Below are 20947 nucleotides of genomic sequence, written 5' to 3' on the forward strand. Positions count from 1 at the left end.
TGCTTGCTCCCCATTTACTTCATACCCTTAGGGGGGACTCACCAAGGTAGGGTTTTCTGAGTCTATGCCTGTACATCCTCTATAGCACGACTTCCTGAATCCTCCTGGGTGACACTGTGATCAATACAGCTGTAGGTCTTCAGACACACTGGTAAGCCAGCCCTGCCCACACCTTAAATACCTTAGCAAGTCTAGGCACGGTTCAACTGTGAGATGAAGGGATTCTGTACAAAAAGCAACTACCTCCTTCCTGTGCCTATCTGACATCACAGTCCTCTCTGCTGCTGTTCAGAGCTGGAGGGAACAGCAGGACTTTTTCCTGGAAAGAAGACAGTTCAGGAAAACTACAGGAAATAGGACAAGTATGGACAGGAAATGTGGGGGGAGTGGGGGAGGTGGGTGCAGACAGGGATTCTCCACATAGCTCTGGCTGTCCTGGGCTCAAACTCGAGATCTGCCTGTCTCTCCCCACATGCCAGGACTTGGCACTACCATACCCAGGCAGGGAAAAAAAAAATCTTGATATGGCTCGAGAGGGCAGAAAAGATTCTGAGACTGGAAACTAGTCAGTCATTCATGAAGGAATGTAGTTGCTACGTTAGGAGGTTGATGACCAATGTCATCGTACCATAGCAGTCTCTATACACCATCTGTGACAAATGAGGCACAACCAGGTGTACCTCTTAACGTCTTTCAGCCCCGTCAGCCATACAAGGCTGCTGTCGCCATGGCTACATTACCTGTGTGGCAGTTGTGCAGCCAGACTCGCTGCCCATCGTACTTGCAGCGGCACCGTATCATGTTGTTGGAGAAATCTGACTCCGCCACATCATTTGTGGGGTTCACAACCACCTGCAGTGAGGGGGACATCAGAGTGTGTGATGTGGTTTCTGAGTGACTTTACATCTTACCTCATATTCTACAAAATGGTCTTTCTAAGCCCTGGTTTGCTGATCCTTAGTCACCCCCGGGTGGTAGGCATCAGCGTCCCTCTTCACAGATGGACAGATGCAGACTAAGAATTATCCAGTGTCCACTGAATCAGGACTCAAACCCAGAGCCTTGGGGTCCCTTTAGGGCTCCTAAAAGGGATAGGTCTGTTGGATCCCACGGGAAAGCACCTTTCTTTGATGCCCAGAGCTTCTGTAACTACTGGAGAGTCATCCTTACCTGGAAGATATAGTCCCCTGGACCCACATCCGTGATATCCACCCACTGGCAATCGATGTCATGCCGGTAGGTGTCCCAGCATCCTACGGCCACTCCCTGTTCCCCAAAGTTGGCACATGCATAGCGCCGCTGCACTCCTGTAAAGGACAGTACACGATTACCATGGCACCAGGAAGGCATATGTGCCCAAGCACTTTGTGGTCGCTCACCGGCTTCATTAGTTAATCCCCAAACTGGCTGTACCAGCTCTGCACTTCGGCCCAGTCCATGGGTTCGGTTAGAACTTGCCTGAGTACAGAATTCCTGCTAGGTGAATCTAGCACGGGCAAGCAACACTCACAACAGAGACTGTTACTTTGGATGCTCTAGTCAAAGTCCCTGTTAGCCTAAGACCTGTGGGTGGGGATTCTAGCCCTTCTGAGCTAATTCTGTCCACCAGCCCTCAGGAGACTGTGTTTTCATCTGGATACATTACTAAGGGATTGGGCTATGGGGTACATGTAGGAAATACATTCCCTGCCCTCCAAGACCTGCTCAGAGTGTTAAGCCTTTTTAAGATGGTACAAACTGGTGGGAATTGTGAGGAAATTGTGGCAATTGTGAGGACTTTCCACCTGTTTTAGAAGCCAGAAATTGATGTTTTGTATTGCCAGGCTAGAATCTTCAGGAGCCTGGGGCTATTTGTTGGACAGGGAAGAGAGGAGCTTAGCCCCAAGGGTACTTGAGAAATCTGTTCGAAGTACATCAGGAGGCTACATAAATAACCCCACGAACCTGAGGGGCAGTTTGTATCTTCTAGACAGAAGCTGGCCTTGTGTCCCTCAGCCACTTTGGAGCCATTGAGCGTGAGCAGGTCATAGTGGGTGAAGACCTCGATGCTGTGGTAGTGCCTGAGGAAGATGGAGAGCTGTCAGCCCTACAGCAGTAGGAGTGGGTCATCAGGAGAGGTTAGCAGGGAAGGCTGAGGCCCATCATTACCCACAGGGGAAAGCTGTAATAACCGGGCAGTGCCCGCCGCCCTTCCTCCTAAGTCCCAGATGAGCATGGTCACAGACTTCTTTGCTGACACCCCTGCCAGGCAGCGAGGCACAGCTGTCCCCTCTACTTGGAATCTTAATTCAGGTAGAAGAGATACAAACTGCCCCTGGTGGCCTTCAGAAGGCTGGGACCTTGGCTGCAGGATCCAAGACAGAGGTGGGCGGGGGAGCACAGGCCCAAAGATGGCCCAAGTAGTGAAGAAGCTGAGGAGAGAGTTTATTGTACTCTATCAGCCTGGGACCAAATTGCTACCATATTTTCCAATCCAGTGGTAATGACAGCTCTGTGCATGCTACAGGAAAAGGTGCTTATTAACTCAGGCAAGGCCAAGTCCTCCAATCGCTGCCCATTCCTCTCAGCTTTCCCTAGACACAGCTATGTCCTAAAAGAAAATAGGACATTTCCCCTTCCACTCTGCCGCCGTCACAGGCATTGCCTCTCCTTTCTGGTCTGCAGGTTCCTTATAAGAAAGGATGCTCATTGTCTCCTTCCATACCCGTCGGTTCCCTGCCATTCCCTGCTTCACCTTGTTGCTACAGGAACCTGCCAACCTTTTCTGCTGAGCAAGCTCCCTGTTTTGTGTCTCCACATTTCTGGAGTTCCACTTGACTTGACAGGGGCTACCTAAGGTCCAGTACAGGAAGAGTATGTAATACCATGCTAGCAGAGACCAACACTGGCAATCATGCGCAACTGGCCCCCTAAGCACCATCCACAAGTGTATATCCAAGGACGATGTTGTAGAACACAGGTGTTCCAGGGATCCCCTTGTCTCCTGCGGGCAAGCCCAGTCAAGTGACTAGAAAGGCAGACTTAACTGGGAGTTTGCCGGAGGCCAGGGGAAATCAAACTGTTTAGTCCCTAACCCTGTAGAGCCAAGTGTGAGCAGGTACCAACCTGTGGCACTGGTGCCAAATCCAGCTGTGGCGTCCAGCCTTGGGACGGAAGTCTGCCCGGCCAAGGTTGTAGATCTGTGAGGAGAAGCGCAGCAAGCGCCGGTGTCCATACGGCCAGTCCATGAGGTCTGCGGACTTCGAGAGACAGTTTTCCTCGTGAGCACAGTACAGCATGCTGAGTGGACGATCCTCCAAGTAGGCTGTCTCTTGTACCAGCTGGGCATTCATCACAAGGTCTGGAGCACCTGGGGGAAGGGGAAAGGTTGGGGGCAGGGGTGAGAAGGCAGCGCCTGCTCTCCAGCATAAGCACAGGCTCGCTCCCAGACTACAGAAAGAATGCAAGAAGGGCCACTGAGTGCGAAGGTGGGAGTCCAGTAGTGGGGAGCAGCCTATCACTCCCACCTGGGGAGCAGCTCCATTGTCAGGGTTAAGTTTGGAGCCAGCATTCATTCTTGGCTGGGGCTCACTGTGCCAGCGCTGTGACTGCGCTGTCACCTACAAGGTAGGAATCACTGGCAATATTAATAAGCGGTATTTGTAGTGTCTTAGAGCGTTGTCTGGCCTGCAGTAAACAGGAAATGGATATAAGCTATATTTCTTTCATAAAATGTGTTTCATCTTACAAAGGGCCTTTGTGTAGCTTAGTGGGTAAAAACCTCTCAAGGGCTTTGCTAATACCTAACTTGGTTATTCCAGCCAAGCCTCTGCCTCTCCCTGGGCCTCAGGCTCTGAGGCTGTTGAACTGGAGGGATAGCACAGGAAGGGAAAATGGAAGGCGTCGGTCGTGGAGCCTGCCCAGCTGTGCTGTCCAGTCCGCTGAGCTCTGGGCCTTGCTCCCTCTGGATGGTCCATCCTAGCTACTCACTTCCACAGTGTCCCATGCACTCATTCCTCAGACATCCAGGCTGTCTCCAGTGCTCATGCCTCTGCATGCAGAAGTCCAACCTGAGGTCAGCAAGGTGGACCAGCCAGGAAAAGTGCATGCTATGCAAACCTGTCGACCTGAGTTCAACTCTTGTCTTCCAAGTGGAAGGAGAGACCTGATTCCCAAAAAGCTACACACATACAACAACAACAACATTTTGTTTTTAAATCTAGTGTGCCTAAGCCTGTCAGCCCAGCCGTTTTCCTCTCCTTTAAGGGTCTCTCTTCTGAAGCCTCTACCATTGCTGTCCTTTCAAGCATCAGTACTGGTATGTGGCGATCCATCGCTGTTGCCACGTAACCTCAAAAGAGAAAGGGGGCCTTTCTCACAGGTGTTTGCTGCTATGTGTGTTTGCTGATAAGAGTGGATTGATAGGAACACTGGCTTGTTTCACTGGCTGGGGTTGGAGTGCACTATGCAATACATGATGCCTGTGGCTTCTGTTGGAGAGAGCCAGGATATGGCCAGTGTCAGACCTGAGCTCCTAAAATGGCCAGTGACAGACCTGAGCTCCTAAAAGAAAGGAGAGCTTGCAGAGAGAGTGAGGGGGGGAACAAGAAAGGTGAGGAAAGTCAAGAGAGAGGTGGGTGCATAGGCTGCTTGGTCAGCCACCTGCCCGCCTGTCAGCACCAAATGTGCTCATTATGACAGCTGCACTGGAAGTGGTTAAAGTCCAAGGTTGCCAAGCAACCAGCATGCTGTGAGGCTTGGTTGTAGAGGGCACCACCGACATCCTGTCCCTCTTCAGGGGAGGGTAAGAAGGATGGGCCCAGGGCTCTCCTCTGGGCTCTCTGACAGGTTGGAGAGTGGCTGGGAAGAAGGTCAAGTGGCCTCTGGGGTTGGTGCCAGCCTGCAGCCTTTGGACTGGATGTAATTATCTTGGCTCAGGCCTTGCTGGTCAATGTCAAACAGATGCCGCCACCCTGAGAATCTGGGTCTGTGGGGCAAACTCTTGCCACAAACCAGCCGTACCCTCAAGTCTTTTGGAGAAACTCCACAGCTTCTAAGGGAACCCACAGCTTGTCCTTAGGCTCTGGTGTACCTCCGATCTGTGTATCCTCTGCAGTGCATTTCAAAGTATTCCCCACAAACAGTAACAAATTCATTCTATGTTATATCTCAGCACACATGCAATTCTGAGAAAAACCGTTGCCCTTCCTAAATGCAGGACTGCCACGTTTTCTGTTCTGTTTCACTCTTTTAAAACCGTTATTCACAATCCTCAAGTTGCAAGGCCTTCTTCTAGCTCCTTGTGCTTTTCTCAGTTCTCATAATAACTCCGTGAGGGAGGCGGGCAGGGCAGGCTTTGCATGTGGCCATGACAGACAGCTCAGTCTCCCAGCTGGAGAATGGTAGAGCTCCTGTGTCAGCTCCCTTACCCTGCCACCCATCCATCCATTACTCACTGTTCATGCAGGCAACGCCAGCTGAGAAGCGCCCTGGGCCATGGGAACAGTGCACGGGCCCATGCCTCTGACACTGCTGAAGGGCCATTTCTGTGCCTGAGCAGCGAACTCCACTCATCACCACTTCTTTGGCCTCTGGTGTCCCCTGCCAGTACCAGGTGTCCTGGGAAGACAGTATATCCCTTCAGAGCTGAGAGGTACCACAATGCCAGTCATTCTGATGCCTCCATCCTACCATCCCTCAAACCAGTCCAGCACAGGCCTTACAATTTTCACTGATGAGAGCCCTACCTGGTGGACAGCCTTATCACATTTGAACCCCTCTGACATTGAGAGTTTTCTAATGAAATTGGGGCAATGCCCTACTGCTCCAATGCCCTACTGCCCCAGTGCCCGGCGACACTGTCTCATCCATGTCCAAGAAGGCAGCTATGCTGTTTGAGTAGGACAAGCCTGACCCCCCATTCCCACATCAGGTAGTGTGTCCCCCCCCCCACCATTCCTAGCTGCCCCTCACATCCCAGCCTGGGCCTCATGGGTAACATCTGCCCTTACACAGCCCAACAGGCCTGTTGGGAGCCCACAGATAGCGATTTTGCCCCTGCCTCCCTCCTCCTTTACCCTTGGACGTTGCAGCCCTCTTCCTGGAGTGCACACTGCAACCCCATGGCTCCACATTTCCTCGACTGAGTCAAACTTCCACCAGCCATGAGCCTTTACATGAGCTGTTTCTTCTTCCCCCATCTAGCTAGCTTCAATTCATTGTTCCTTCAGATGAAACTATATATGTACCAGGTCATTTGAGCAGCCTCTCAGCTGTGCTCTTGTCACCCAGTTGGTGACAACCTATAGCTTCACTCATGAGTAAGTGCCGAAGGAATGAATGAATGACCGAATGGCCAGCAGCTCTGGCAGAGGTTCTAGTCTTGCCAGCCCAGGAGGCTCTGGCTGTAGGAAAGGAGCCAATCTGAGACCTACCTTGATAGCAAAGTTGGCAAATCCCAGACCAAGTTGCCGACAGGTCACCATGGCTTCAGTGAGCCCCCAGTGGTCACTGCATACAGTCCCCCAGCGTGGGACCCCATTCACCTCCACCTGCACCTCCACCACTCCCTCTTCTGAGTTGCGACCACCAGCCAAGCGCACCTGTAATAGTCAGAGGCGAGTAAGGGGGGAAGCCAGGGTTGCAAGCTGGGAGACCTGCCAGACACTCTGCCTCTGTCTCCTAGCATGTGAGCTCAGATCATTAGCTAGTGTATGATGTCTCTGCTTGCTATAAAAATCTGTGGCAGGGGCTTCTGCCCTGGATCTTGTCCTACTCCTACCTACCTAGCCTCTCCCACTATTAGTGGTGACTCAGTTTGCCAAGGGCTTTTGTATCTGCCACCTTGTCGACTGTCATCCTGTTAGAGAGTCAACACCATTTTCCAAAATGCCAGCAGCTTGCCCAACGTCCCCAGAACCACTCCCCAGCACTGTTTGCTGGTAGTCCTGGCTTGATGTACCTCCTTTCTCCGTTTTTCTCAGTTCCTGGGTGTGTGGGCCAGTATGTATACCAGTGAAGCCCCATGTCCTGCCGTCTGTGAGACTGTACGTGGGACCAGATCACAGAGAGAAGGGAGCTCTTCAGGCCAACCCAGACCCCTGCCTGAGGGCATTCAGGCCTAAACCCACCTTGTTCTGGAAGCCCAAGTCTGGGATGTTGCACCTGACAGCAGCGTCGTTTGCATGTTGACAACCATTCTGGGACCCTTCCAGGGCAAGGCAGTCACCGAGGGTCCGCTCATAGCCTCTGCAGCGCACCTCACTCAGGTGGATGGGCCCTAGCCCTGCAGGGAAGAGTGCACTGCGTGAGGCTCCTCTGTAAACCACTCCTGTGACTCCCTCTCCCTGGGGAGGGAACTAGTGGTACATCAGGGTCCTCTTTCTACACCCCGGACCTCTTTGCTCACCTTGTCCCAGCTGGGCCCCAAAAAGGGCCTCCCGGGCAGAGCCAAAGCCAAGCTGGCGACACACAACGCTGGCTGAGATGAGGTTCCACCTGCGGTCACAGACTGTGCCCCACTGGCGGTTCATGAGCACTTCCACACGGCCCTCACCCACCTGAGCCCCAGAGCGCAGGCGCACTTTCAGCTCCTGCTGAAGAGGAGAGAGCCGGCTTCAGGGGTGGACCTCAGGGTGGGGTTCCTGTAAGCTTCACCAGCCAGAGGCAAAGCCCAGTTTCCAATTCTGCCTTTGGCTTCCCACAATTATCCTGTTCTAGACCTCTGCTTCTTCACTGGTGTGTGTGTGTACGTGCGTGTGTATGTATGTGTGTTGGAGGCGGGGCTCACTAGCACTCTCTCACCTACTTTTTTTAAAAGACCAGGCTCGGGTTCAATGCCTTCACCCTCAATGGGTTGCAGCTACAATTTAATTACTCTTTTCACGGTTGCCTTCTATCCATGGAAAATAATGTCAACTTTCCATCTATGGGAGGATGATAAATGACCTCCTTTTAAAAAAGACAATCCCGAAGAGCCCAGCTCCTCCTCCCCACAAGGTTTTTCCCTCTTCTACCCCACTGGGCAGGGACTGATGGGAGGGACCTGCACCCGCAGATTGGTCAGGACCCTGGGGCTGACCTCTGCACGGGACTCCTTGCGCTTCGACTTTGGCTTCTGTCGGTGGAAGTGGGGTCCTGCTACACAGCTGACCACAGCGTGCATGCCGCCAGGACAGGCTGGCCGAAGCTTGCCCCTTCCTGGAGCCACCTGTACCTGGCACTTGGCCAAGTGGGGCTCTGTCCCCAGACAGTCAACCCGGTGAATCCAGAAGGAATTCTTTTTTATCAGGCTGTTGAGCCTGGAAGACAAGAAAGTATGGGTGGAGGAAGGTTTGAGTTGGGATGAGAGAACTCAGGGGAGAAAGTGGGGGAGGGAATGAAAAAGGGAGAAGAGATAAGAGGAGGAGGGGGAGTACTTCATGGAAGGGGGGAGAGCACTTCATGGGAGGGGGAGCACTTCATGGAAGGAGGAGCATTTCATGGAAGAGGGAACACTTCATGGGAGGAGAAGGAGCACTTCATGAGAAGAGGGGGAGCACTTCATGGGAGGAGGAGGAGGACTGCTAACATACCACTCCTCACCTAGACTTGGGATCCTTGATCTTCAGATTCCAGACTTTTCTGTGACAGAGAAAACAGGGTAAAGGGTGCAAGAACTCTCCCTGCCCCCACCTCGGCTCCTCAATTCAGACGTTCATAGCAGACTCCATAGCTTATAGACATTTTCCCAGCTCTTACTTCAACACCGCAATGTGCAGTGGCTGATGAGATGTCCACCCCACAGACAGTCATGGCTGCTCTTCCACTTTACAGGGAAGGCAAGCGAAGCCCCTCAGCTCATCCCAAAGTCTCCGTTGCACTGGGCTGCCATGGAGTAAGCAACTCATTCTTGCCCTCCCCTGAGCCCCTAAGTCCAGACGAAAGGATCCTTTAGGGGCTCCCTGGGAGAAGAGATTCGGGAAAGGTCACCTGGGATCAGTTGAAGTCGAGAGCTTTATTGGGGCTTGGGGAGGCTGCCACCCAGGCTGTAATGAGAGCTGTCCTACTGAAGGGTTAGTAAGTCAGCGGGGCCTGGTTTGCAATTACTAGGTATCGAGGAGCCAGGGGACCAAGTCCCCTTCATCTCCACAGACAGAGTTGCATGGCTGCCCACCATGTTCTTTATTCAGAACCAGAGTCCTTTAAGCCAGAGGCAAGGGACTTGCAACTGCTTAGAAGACAGACTCGTGGCAACCCAGTAGGGGTGGGGCAGGCTAGATGACGTAGAGGTGCCTTGAGAGGTCTTGAGAAATGCTTGAGCTGTCTCTGCCACAGCTGGTGGGACTGGGGTTGTGGTGGGTGTTTATGGAGCTGATGAGACCTTCTGTGACAGTTTGGTCACATTTCTGAGAGTATTTTTATGTCTCCTTTAGCCAAACTCCCCACCCCAGGTCTAGCTTGCATACAACCCAGTTATAGTCCAGCTGGGGTCAGAGCAGGAGTTCCCTGGACAGCACAGGGTTCCAGCAGAGCGTGGTTGAGGGCTGTGTACCCCAACCAAGGTCCAGACCTAGTTCCTGATGGAGCCAAGCCCTGCCCCGATGGGCCACACTGTAGGAACTACAAGGTCCTGACAATCATCTGGAAGTAGCCAGAAACTAAATTTAATGCTTGCCAACCCAATAGAAAGAACTGAAGGTGGTATACAATGAAAGCAATTGAATGGAAATGTGTCCCTTCAGAATCTCACCGAACCTTTCAACAAGATTTATACTGCGCAAGTGCGTTTATAATGTGCGCGTATGCGTTCTAGTGCACGACACACACACACACACACACACACACAAGCACTCACTCACCCACCCACCCACAGGTACACACAGACACATAAACACACAGGTCCAACTTGGCAATCCTGCCCCTCCTACCTGTAGTAGTGGCTGTTGACAGGTGTCTGGCTGGGAAAGCCCAGCATCCCGCATACAACCCTGCTGTTGTTCATGGTCCAGCCCTGGTCGCACACCTGCCTCCAGTGGCCCTCGTACCTCACTTCCACAGCCCCCTCAGTCACTGGGCTGTGCCTTTTGGCACTGGCGAGGATGGGTTTGAGGCGCACTTCTTCTAGCCTCCGGCCCTGCAAGGCATAGAGTCACCTCACCATAGGCCCTGTCCCTGGGCTCCTGGGCCTCCTGGAGACCACTGCAGATTCTTCTGAGGAAGCAAGGCTTAGAATCACCTTGCTGCCCTTTGTTGTTAGCCCCCAACAGAACAGGGGACATTTGCTGAAGGCTATGGGGAAAATGGAAGCCAGAGTCTTGGTTTGTCTAGACCCTTTCCCTCCTGGGATCTATCAAACTGAGAATGAGGATGAGGGTGTTTGCTGGGCATGGAGGGGTCCTCTTTGTACCACCCTGAAAAGAACTGATATGCACAGGAATAGTTGCTTGAAACCAACTCCCGTTCCCTTGATTCCTCAGGACCCACCACCCCTATTTCTGGATGACTTCAAACCAGTATGGAGCACCCCAAGGTGACCCATTGCAGACCCAGTGTGTCAGGGCCAGCTGTCCTCAGGCAGAGGCTGCCTGGCAAGCAGAGGGTGGGATCCAGCTCCCTGCCCTACCCATTACTGTTGTTTGGCTTGAGCTGTTTTTAGCTTGGGGTTGTTTGTCCTAGGAAGAGGCAGCAATTGTGGCCAAGCCTGTGGCTGAAGCAGCCCCTTAGTCCCACGTCTGCCTCCTTCATGGGGAGCAGCTTCCCAGATCCCACCAGGCCTAGTAGTGTCTGGTTCCCTGACTGGCTCTACATGAATGGCTTCTCCTTCCCCCAGGTTCACTCTGCAGGAGGCTTTCTGCCCCATCCAGCCCTCAGCTCAGGACAGGACCTAGACAGCCACCTCACCTGGGGCCCGAGGGCATTGGAGACCTTCTCAGAGTGATATCCGTGCTGGCGCTGTGGATGGCATACCACCCCAACATCTTCTGAGTGTCTGCAGTCACTGACACCCCAACCGTTAGAGCCACACTGATCTAGGGTCTTCTCAGTGCCCAAACAGCGAACATTGTCCAACCAGATGGGGCCTGTTGGGGAGGGAAGATGAGCTCAAGGCTGAGGAGAGAGAGAGACCGCTTTCTCTCTGGTGGGACACTACATTACCAAGCCCCGAGGAGCAAGGGAAAGGAAGGGAGTTGGTTCTCTGGGGTCTTAGTGTCCATACCCCTGCCCACTGCTTCCTTTTCGTGTCAGGTCCATAGAAACTGTTCCTGGAAAGTGGCCGGAAGATCTAGGGACTGAGCACTAGTCCACCTGTCTACCATTCTGTCCACCAACTACTTCCTAAGTACCCATGGTATGCAAATCACTATGCTCAGAGAACTTAGGCTTGGTGGTGCTGGTTGTCTCATTCCAAGCTGAGAATGGGAAGGTCAGAGCAGAGGTCATCTGCAAACTAAACCCAAGAAGTGCCTCCAAGAGGCCATTTCACCTAGTCATGAAAGGTTGGGTAGGCTTCTAGGAAGTTCTGTTGGAGCCTCAGTCAGCCCAGTCCTAAGAGAAAGAAGCTGGCTTCCGTGTCTTTGCATCCTGTGCAGCAAGGTGTCATGGTCACTCACCCTCTCCTTGGCCGTACTTGGCACTGTGTGCCCAGGTCAAGGCCGACTCAAAGCCCAGCTGTCGGCAGGCCACTGTAGCCTCCTGGAGAGCGAAGTCATCATCACACACCGTGCCCCACTGGCCCTGGTGCAGCACCTCCAAGCGGCCCTCCTCTGGCCTGTCTGCTGGACCCACAAGCCTGAGCTTCTTGGTGCCTGATGACTGGGGCCTGCTGGAAGGGGTTTGGCTTAGCAGCAGTAGCAGGAACAGAGAGAAGGTGGGTGGTGGGGGCCACATCATGGTGACTTCAGGGCGCCTGGGGAAGGAACGAATGGTGATTACCACCTCCACCCAAGGAAAGTAGGCAGGAGGAAGAGAGGCCTACTCACCAAATGCAGTCCCTGGATACTCCAGGAGTACCCTCAGGTTAGAAACATCCGCCTAGCCATAACACCACTGTCTGGTCAAGTCTCTTAAATTTCAGGCCCCAGTTCTTTATTTCCAAGATTGAGCCAAATATCATCTGCTGTCTCCTCCAGCTTGGGTGGCATGTCCCTCCAGCCACAGCCCAGACCATGTAGCTGTGTGGCTCATGCATTGGTCACAACAATTTTGGGAGGGACTTCACTTTAGTCCACTTGTTAAGCCAGGTGTAGGGACATGAAAGTGAAGACATTAAACATACTCCTTGCCTTCACATCACACAGAGATGTAGGGTTGGGGGAGGCTTTTAAAGAAGGGATGTATAAGCTGGGCATGGTGACTCCCACATATAATCTCAGTACTTGGGAGATAGAGGCAGGAAGATCGAGTGTCCAAGGTCAGCCTCTGTTACATAGTGAATTCAAGAGCAGCCTGGGCCACGTGAGACCCTGTCTCAAAAACCAGCTAACCAAGAAAGAAAGGAAAAAAAGGAAAGAAGGAAGGAAGGGAGGAAGGAAGGAGGGGAGGGAGGGAGGGAGGGAAGAAGAGAAAGGACTGCTCAGCCTGGGTCTTGTTGGATGAATGAGAGTTCTCCAAGGCTGGAAAGGGGCTATTTCAGCTAGAGAGGACAGGTAAAGGGGGTAGAGGAAAAGAGTTTACGCAGGAGCAGAGCAGGAGGTACGGATCTCCCATTACTGCTGGGATGTGAAAGGGAAGGGGAGGGGCAGGCAGGTCCCAGGTGATGGAGGAGCTCTTCGCCTTGCAGGACATCTTCCCATCATCTTATTAGGATGAGAAACCCTGGGCAGGTTCAGGGAGGGACACATACAGTGGGGGGGGGGGATGGGGGGCAAGCTGGAGTCGTCAGCGCTTTAGTGACTTTAGTCCTGGGACTGGCGGGCAGGGCAGGGCACAGAGATGAACCATGTCTGAACAGAGCTACTGGAGTCTCCAGAGACTGCCCACTGCTCATGTTCTTCCACCCTGGCTTTGGAGGTTACCCCAGGATGGATAGAGAAAAGTGACACCCTGCCAATGCCTGTGTCTTCTGTGTGATTTAAAAAGAAAAATAAACAGGATCTTGTTATAGAGCTAGAGCTGGCTTTGAGTTTGGGACCCTCCTGCCTCTGCCTCCCAACTCCTGGGATTCCAGGACAAGCCAGTGCAGCTGGCCTCTTGAGGACTACCACCTGGAGACATTAAACACTACTCTTTACTCTCACTCCACATGGACAGAGAAGTGAGAACACTTTTTTTTTTTTATTTTAGATATTTTCTTTATTTACATGTAAATTTCTCCATTCCCAGTTTCCCCTCAAAAAAACAAAGAAACAAACAAAAACAACAAAAACAAACCCCCGTTGCCTCCCACCTCCCCATGCCTGCCACCCCGCCCTCTCCCACTTTCTGGCCCTCGCATTCCCCTACACTGGGGCACCAAACTCTCACAGGGCCAAGGTCCTTTCCTGTGAGAACACTTTTTAAAGGGGTAACAGGTGAGCCGAGAATGGGGGCCTCTGCACATAATCCTGGCACTCGGGAGGTTGAGGAAGAAAGATTGAGAGTTGAACTTCACCCTTGGCTATCTGGCAGCCCTACTCATGGAGACGTTCACAGCTCATCAGCCAGAGTAGAGAAAGTCTCAGGATCTTGCCCAAGGTTGGGATCCAGCTCAGAGTCGCTCCTTATTCCCCCAATGCTGCCCCCAACCCCATGGACTTGATCAGTGCAAGGCTGGATGAAAAGGAATGGAGGTATACCAGATGGCCTTGGGGAAAGAGGCTCTATGGGAGTGAGGATTACCTGTTGCATTGCAGTGCCTAGAATGATGCCAAATGTGAATGTGGCACTCTGAACCATCTGTGGTTGCCTGTGTGGGAGGTGCCATGGCATGGGGCTCGCCGTGTGGGAGGGCTTTCCAGCGGAGTCGGACTGCCTGGGTTCAAATTCTACTTCCTCACTAGCCTAAGTCATGTGAAACCACTTTGCAGCTCAGTGTCTGTCTCCCCTCTGTCAAACGGACGTGACAACATCTACGCCTACCAAATCCATAGGGACATGCCCGTCTCTGCAAAGAGTAACTCGCAGAAAGGAACCATCGACATCACTATGGCATCTTCGTAGAACCGCGGGTCTCCACTGTCCAGCTGTGGGTCCCTAGACTCACCCCTGTCCCTTCCACCTACACTACGAGGCCAGACCCCACCCCCACCCCATCTGCCACACAGAGACTAGGCCAACCTTCCCACTGGCTCTGCTGCACTTTCTCCCAGATGACAACCTCTATGTAGTGTCACTCCACACTTGAGGCCCTGGGGGATTGATCCTAGCTGATTGTCACCAGAGTGTTCTCTGACACTTCCCAGGTCCCCTTTCTCATCGGAGCTCCTCTGAGGGGGTGCCTGGAGTCACTGGGTCTGAGCTGAGAGGTGATCCTATGCTGTTCCTGCTAAGGGTCAGGGAACTATCGTCTGTGACCATGCCAAAAGTCCAGGTTTCCTCTCTTGGTCTCTCAGTTTGCACACATGTGAAATGGGAAGTGGTCCTAGGGTGGAACGTGCTGTTGGGGGTCTCTGATAAGCTAGGCTGTTCTGTTTTGCGCCTGTGGCTAAAGGCCCCACCGCATGGAGGAGGTCTCCTCAGAAGCCACAGGCCTTCAGGATCCTTGCCTGGAGACAGGGGTGGGCTTCTGCTGCCAGACCCTGGCCTAGAAGCCCCTCCTTTCAAGTCGCCAGGAGGCAGACCCTAGAGAGATCCCCTCGAATACTTCCTACCCACCCCAGGTTCCCAGAACTTACACTCACACAAAGCTCTTCTCAATGTCAATCCCAAGACAGCCTTCATCTTCCAGGGCCCATTGCCCATCCTACTCAGACTGTTAAACTCCTACACACATTTCAACACCCAGCTCAAATGCTACTCCCTCCAAAAAGGCCTCCCAGGGTCCTACCTTCCTATTTGTTCCCACCGACCTGAGTACAGGAAGACTGGGCTGAGCATTGGGCCTCAGAGATGGAAGGAGCCCCTTCTCTTCCCCAAGGAGAAGGGAATGGGTGAGGAGGGCGCAGGATACGAGTGCCTCTAGGAACATGTCTGACTAGGCATCTCCATTTCACAGATGGAAAAGTCAGGGCCCGAGAAATGAAATAGCTGGACTGGCCAGAATTCAAACAGGCCACCTGGCTACAGGCCGGGCTCTCTCGAAACCACAAGAGTGATTGATGTTGGATGGGGGAGAGGAGTGAATGGAACTCTACCTTGTCCCTGGCTGTGACTCAGGCTGAAGTGCAAGGGCTCGTGAGGTCTGAAGACTCGGGGCACCTGGCCTGGCCAGGAGGGAAGACTGGAAGAGGATGAGCATGGGTGGGGGTGGGGCTGTCCTGTGACCCCAGCTGTGTGGGTCCTTTCTCCGAGTTCTTTCTCTGTGGCTCTCTGGGCCCTTGGCCTAGGCCCTGCACCCTTATGACATCGTTCCTGTGGTTAGAGCAGAGTCTGCAAACGGGCCCCCATCTACATAGGGCTGGGGAAGGTGGAATTTGAAGCCCTCTGCCTCCAAACCCTCTTTCACCTCACTTCCAGCAGTCAGCTCTGTGTTGGTAGGAGGGGGGAGCCCAGCTCTGCCCCAGCGCTTAGTGTCCCGGAGTCACAGGAGAGACATCTAGTTCTATTTTACTCTGTCTCAAGCATTCTTCCAGGGTGAGAAATGGTTACACAGTGTGTTCACAAACCTAACACGCAGACTCCTGCGGGCCAGAGCTCTCCACTCATGCAGCCTTGAACTATCTCCCCTCACATGGGCACTTGTCCAGTGGGGAAGCAGGTTGTGACCCATCCGGGACTTATCCATGGCATTTCCCCATCCCTCGAAGCCCCTCGAACCCTCAGAGGCCTGCCCACCCGCGAGAGACAGAAGAAAGGACCGACAGACAGCAAGAGGCAGACAGGAGATCGCAACAGGCAGGAGCTCACCAGCTGGATCCGGAGGTCGGGGCTGGGCCGGGCGCCGCGGCGGAGCAGCGCTAACGGGCCTCCCGGGGCGCCCTGGGGGCTTTTTATCCGCCAGCCTCCCGCCCCAAGCCCGGGCCTTCCCCGGGGGAGGTCGCAGGCCCCGCCCCGGGCGCGCCTGTGTGCACGGGCAGCCCCGCCCGGCCGGCCATCAGCCAAGCGCACAGCTCGGGACAGGGCCAAGTTGGGAAGTCCCGGGCGCTGCGGGGAGCGCGGGAGTGACGGAGTCCCCGGGGAGCACGGTGGGGACAGCGTCAGGTGGCGAGGATTGGGTCTGCGAGTCCCTCTGCAGGCACGGTTTTCTCCTCTGTCTAATGGGCGATCAGAGCTGTGTCCCATTGACCTTATAGAATTGAGCACCCCACAGTTTTAGGTCTGGATCCGGTGAGCTGCTTATGCAGTACAATGCAGGCGTCCTTTTGGGGTGAGAGCCCCGTTCAGTGGTAGGGTGATGCTGCTTGGTAACAGGGGGCAGCCTGTCTGTGACCTGGTCCCCAGGGTTTACTGAAAGGCGGCTTGAGAGCAAAGCTCTGCTCATTGTGAAGTTCAGTCGTAGGAGACAGGATTTGCTTCCCAGAGTCATAAACCTCGCAGCAGAGAACTTAAGACTTCCGGTACTTAGCCTGGATGTCCCTGGTCCTTGCCAGGTTTGGGGGGGGGGCAATGGAGGCTAGAGGGGAATAAGAGGCTATGGAACACAACAAATGGAGGAAGGCTGAGGAGGGGAGTCCCCCGCTGAAGTAACAACCTCGCTCAGGCCTCCAGCTTTCAGTCCTGGTCCCTTCTGCTCCTTCAGGATCTCACTTGTGAAATGAGCAGATGTTTCCAGCTTCCTCTCTAGTCTCAGAGCAGCGAGTGGTGAGTGGCACGTCCCCCACCTTGCCTCAGATTGCCAGGTATCCTAATGGTTTCTTCATTCAAGACCCTCTGTTGATTTTCTCCTATGTGCTAGAAAAAGGGCTGAAGTGCTAGACGCAGGGGGGGGGGGGTGAGGGTAGGGCTGTCCCAGTCTACAGAGGAGGACCTGCAAATAAATGTGACCTCAAGGCAGAGGTAATAAGGGCCAAGATGGCATGTGACAGCCAGGTCACCTTGACTATGTTGCCAGAGACCTGGGTCCACCTCTAGCGGCTCATGTCTAAGATGTTCCCCCCAGTGGCCCTGCCCCACCCGACCTGGGCCCAAAACATTCCCCAAGATGAATCAACAGGAAAGAATGCTCCCAGCTTCGGGTCAGTGGCAGAGGCAGAAACCCGGCTCCTCCTCTAGGGACAATGAGGCAGCTGTGGACCAGGATACCAGGTATGCATGGGCCTCCACCCTCTGCCCAGCCACCTCTAATGCTGAGCCAGGAGCAACACGGAAGGCTCCTCCCGCTGCCAGTCACCCACCAGGCCTGGCTGCCCAGAGCTAAAAATACCTTGGAGCCCAATGAATGAATTGATGTTGGCCGGAAGTCCTTACCGTGCGAGACTGGGCAGAGGCAAAGGTGGGCAGTGGATGAGGGTCTCCCTTGAAAAATGAGGGTATTGGGCCTAAGCTTAATTCTAGTGGGATTTTCCTCAGGAACTATTCCCTGATTCTTAAGTGCTAGTTAGTGAGGGTCAAAGCGAGAACTCAGTTGTCTCCACTGCCTGGACAGGTATGGAATAACAGGATTTAACTAGGTCTGTCTGCAGCTTCCTCCTTCCTGACTCACTGGCCTCACAGGACCTCAGCCCAAGGTCTACGACCCTCTACCACACTCGTCATGGGCGAGCTGGTGTCTGCCTTGCCTCCACAGCCCTTTGACTTTGTTTATCCTAATTCTATTACAAGTCCCACAGCAATACTCAATAACTACTCATCGATGGAATATATGGTCTAGGAGTCCCAGGTCCCCAGACTGGGCCTGGGAAGACACAGGCAAGCGCCACCTGTGGTCCTGTCCTTCCCTCTGTGAGTTTATAGAGTAGTGGATGCATACAAACAACCAGCCAGGAGAAGCCCCTGCTAAGATCACAGTAACGGCGGGGGGTGGGGGGTGGGGGGGGAGCGGAGGGGGCGTTGAGAAACTGTTGCTCTGGGGTCCATCTCATTCAACCCTCTCAAAAACTCTGTGTGCCATACCTTCACAATTTTAATAACACGATAAAATGGGGGCAGAGAGGGGTTACACAATATGGTCAAAGCCACATAGCTATCATGGGGAGGGGTGAGGGGAGAGGCAGAGAACCAGATTTCACCTAAGTGCCTCATGGTGGCGTGGATGGAAGCCTAGGTGGGGAGCCTGAAAAGATGGTCAGTGTTGACTGTCAACTTGACAGGGGCTGGGAGCACTGAGACTAACCTCTGGCATGTTTATACAGGACTTTCCAGATTGACTTACTTGAGGTGGAAGAGCTATCCTGGCTGTGGGTGGCCCTGCTCCATGGACCAGGGTCCTGGACAGAGTCAGGAGAAAGGGAGCTGTGCCTTGGCTTCATGGCTCTGCTTCCTGACTGTGGCTGAAACGGTGACCATGGGCTTCAAGCTCCTGCTGCTGCGACCATCGGATTCATGCTCCTGCTGCTGCCTCTTCCCTGCCCTGATGGGCTCTCTCCCCCCACTGAGAGTAAAAAGACACCTTTCCTTAAGCTGGTTTTGACACAGCAAAGGGGGAGTAACTAACACATGGATGATTAGGGGAAAATGAAAAGAGCCTTCCAGTGTGTTGGAAGCTGTGGTGCTTTGCACATACCTGGGAGTTTCGATTCCAGCTCTGACAGAGCCCTGTGGTTCCTGGAAGTCATCTGACCCAGCCAAGTCCCTTCCTCCAGCATGTCTCTCCCCTTTGCATCTCAGATGCTCCTTGGCATCCCTGCTCCACTGCAAGTCCCTCACCAGTGTGCTATGGTAACAGCCTGGAAGCCGCTTTGCTGTCCCCGGCTTGATTATGCCTCACACAGACTGACCTTCCGGAAGTGCTGTCAAGCCTCGCCTCTACCTTCCCTCCATAGCCCCCTCAAGCCACCAGCTAGGCTTCCATGGTTGCTCTTCCCACCAGCTCTGCTCAGAGCTCCTTGATGTTATCGTCCTTGTTCTTCTGACCCTGGCTAAACTCAGGTTTTGTCTGTGCCACAGGTTCCTCCATTAGAGCTTCTTGCATGAGTGCTCCCAAAGTAATGGGTGCTGGGAAAAAAAAAATCACAGACCTGAACCAGACAGTCTGTGCCCTCATGGCTCAAGGACACATAGAGCTGAAAGGAAGGTGGACCATGGTAGTGGGGAGTAGGATGGACGGGGGACACAAACCAGCAAGCTAGACTTTTCTCTCAGTGAGAAACGTTAGCAGGCTTGGCTATGGAGGCTGGGGGACTTTTCAGAGGAGGTGGGTTTGATTCCATGAAGAAAGAAAACCCAGCAGGGAGGATGGATAGATAACCCAGGAGAGAATTTCCGGGGAGAGAGAAGGGATGAGGTGGCTGGAAGAAAAGAGGAAATCATGGGCAAGATAGAAGACATTTGTTTCAACACCTTCCTTTGGGAAACTAAGGAGAATACTCAATTACTAAGGTTTAGAGTTAGACTGGCTTACCCCAACATCTGCAGGGACCTAGGGTAAGAATCAGAGGGGCCCTGCTCCGTACATATGCCTAATGTTTACAAGTTATAAACCAGTCTAACTTATTGCTAAGTAAACATGCTCCATCTTCCAGCCCTGATATGCACACACATACCTTTAGGAAAACCTAGCAGGCTGGAGTTCCGAACTCTCCATTCCTTGCAGTTCTGGGGAGCATGTTATTACAGAACCTCCTTTTGTAGCCTCGGCTCCCAAACTACCCAGTCCCTTTCTACCCTTCCTCCATCCCCACGACAGGGGCCTTGGGCTGTCATGGCTCCCTAAGCAGTGTAGCTCTCAGCACACAGCTGTCCTGTTGTGACATGCCCAGTGCACACCTCAGAGGGGCAGAGTCACTCAGCTATAGCTTTGGGGTTATAGAAGGGGAGAGGACTTACCCAGGGAGGACAGTGAAGATGTGTGACTTGGATTTAAGTCTGTTGAATAAGGAAGGATGAAGAGTGGGGAGAGAGAGGAGGAGAGAGAGACAGAGACAGAGAGACAGAGACAAAGACAGACACAGAGAGAGACAGAGACAGAGAGAGACAGAAAGACAGAGAGACAGACAAAGACAGACACACAGAGACAGACAAAGACAGACACACAGGGAGAGACAAAGACAGACACACACAGAGAGAGACAGAGAGACAGAGACAGAGAGACAGAAAGATAGAGAGAGAGACAAAGACAGACACAGAGAGAGACAAAGACAAAGACAGACACACAGAGAGAGACAGAGACAGAGAGACAGAGAGATAGAGACAGAGAGAGACAGAGACAGAGAGAGACAGACAAAGACAGACACACATACACACATACACACCCACAGAGAGAGAGAGAGAGAGAGAGAGAGAGAGAGAGAGAGAGAGAGAGAGAGAGAGAGAGAGAACCAGGAACCCAGGATGCACAGCAGGAACAGGAGCATCCTGGCAGAGACCTGTGAGCCTCCAGTCCTGTCCTCAGTGTGTGTGTGTGTGTGGGCAACACAGATTTCTGAGGAAGTGCACTCTCGGATTTGAGGAACCTGGATCTTTCTAACCTGACTGGAGCTAGGGTACAACTTGGGCTGGACTGGGTTGGGGTGGAGGGACAGTGAGGATTATTCTAAGCAGTGAACTGCTAAAGGAGGGATCCAGATGCATGTCTGGCTCTACATCCAGGTTCCCAGAGGGATGTCCTGACTTTCCATAAATGTTTAGGCCTTCACTCATTGCTACTTGTTTCTGACAACAATATTCATTTCTTCCCCATTTTCCCTTTCCTGCCCCTGGATCAGGAAGCCTGCTCTCCCTTCTCCACCCCTCCTCCCTTCTCATACTTGACTCCTTCTCACCTGGGGAAGGTTGAAGTCACCATCACCTTCTCTGCTCTCCCGCACCATCACTC

At 53.2% G+C, this 20947-nt stretch overlaps 1 protein-coding gene across 2 annotated transcripts in view; it reads right to left on the bottom strand.

Moving 5' to 3' along the window:
• Positions 1 to 16063, bottom strand: part of Loxl4 (lysyl oxidase like 4) — an 18675-nt gene extending 2612 nt beyond the window's left edge. Inside the window, exons 1-14 of one of the 2 annotated variants that reach the window (XM_031390366.1) lie at positions 15943 to 16063; positions 11571 to 11866; positions 10861 to 11039; positions 9888 to 10093; positions 8563 to 8601; positions 8060 to 8279; positions 7388 to 7574; positions 7110 to 7264; positions 6414 to 6581; positions 5436 to 5598; positions 3106 to 3349; positions 1945 to 2060; positions 1171 to 1307; positions 741 to 852 (exon numbers count right to left, since the gene is read on the bottom strand). In XM_031390366.1, the coding sequence (XP_031246226.1) occupies positions 741 to 852; positions 1171 to 1307; positions 1945 to 2060; positions 3106 to 3349; positions 5436 to 5598; positions 6414 to 6581; positions 7110 to 7264; positions 7388 to 7574; positions 8060 to 8279; positions 8563 to 8601; positions 9888 to 10093; positions 10861 to 11039; positions 11571 to 11850 (2206 nt within the window). In that variant the 5' untranslated portion in view covers positions 11851 to 11866; positions 15943 to 16063. Of the gene's footprint in view, positions 1 to 740; positions 853 to 1170; positions 1308 to 1944; positions 2087 to 3105; positions 3350 to 5435; positions 5599 to 6413; positions 6582 to 7109; positions 7265 to 7387; positions 7575 to 8059; positions 8280 to 8562; positions 8602 to 9887; positions 10094 to 10860; positions 11040 to 11570; positions 11867 to 15942 lie in introns of those variants that run through there. The other variant, XM_031390367.1, reaches the window with a different exon arrangement.
• Between the last annotated feature and the right edge of the window lie 4884 nt (positions 16064 to 20947).

Source organism: Mastomys coucha, unplaced genomic scaffold (assembly GCF_008632895.1).
Source record: "Mastomys coucha isolate ucsf_1 unplaced genomic scaffold, UCSF_Mcou_1 pScaffold21, whole genome shotgun sequence".
Classification (NCBI taxonomy): domain Eukaryota; kingdom Metazoa; phylum Chordata; class Mammalia; order Rodentia; family Muridae; genus Mastomys; species Mastomys coucha.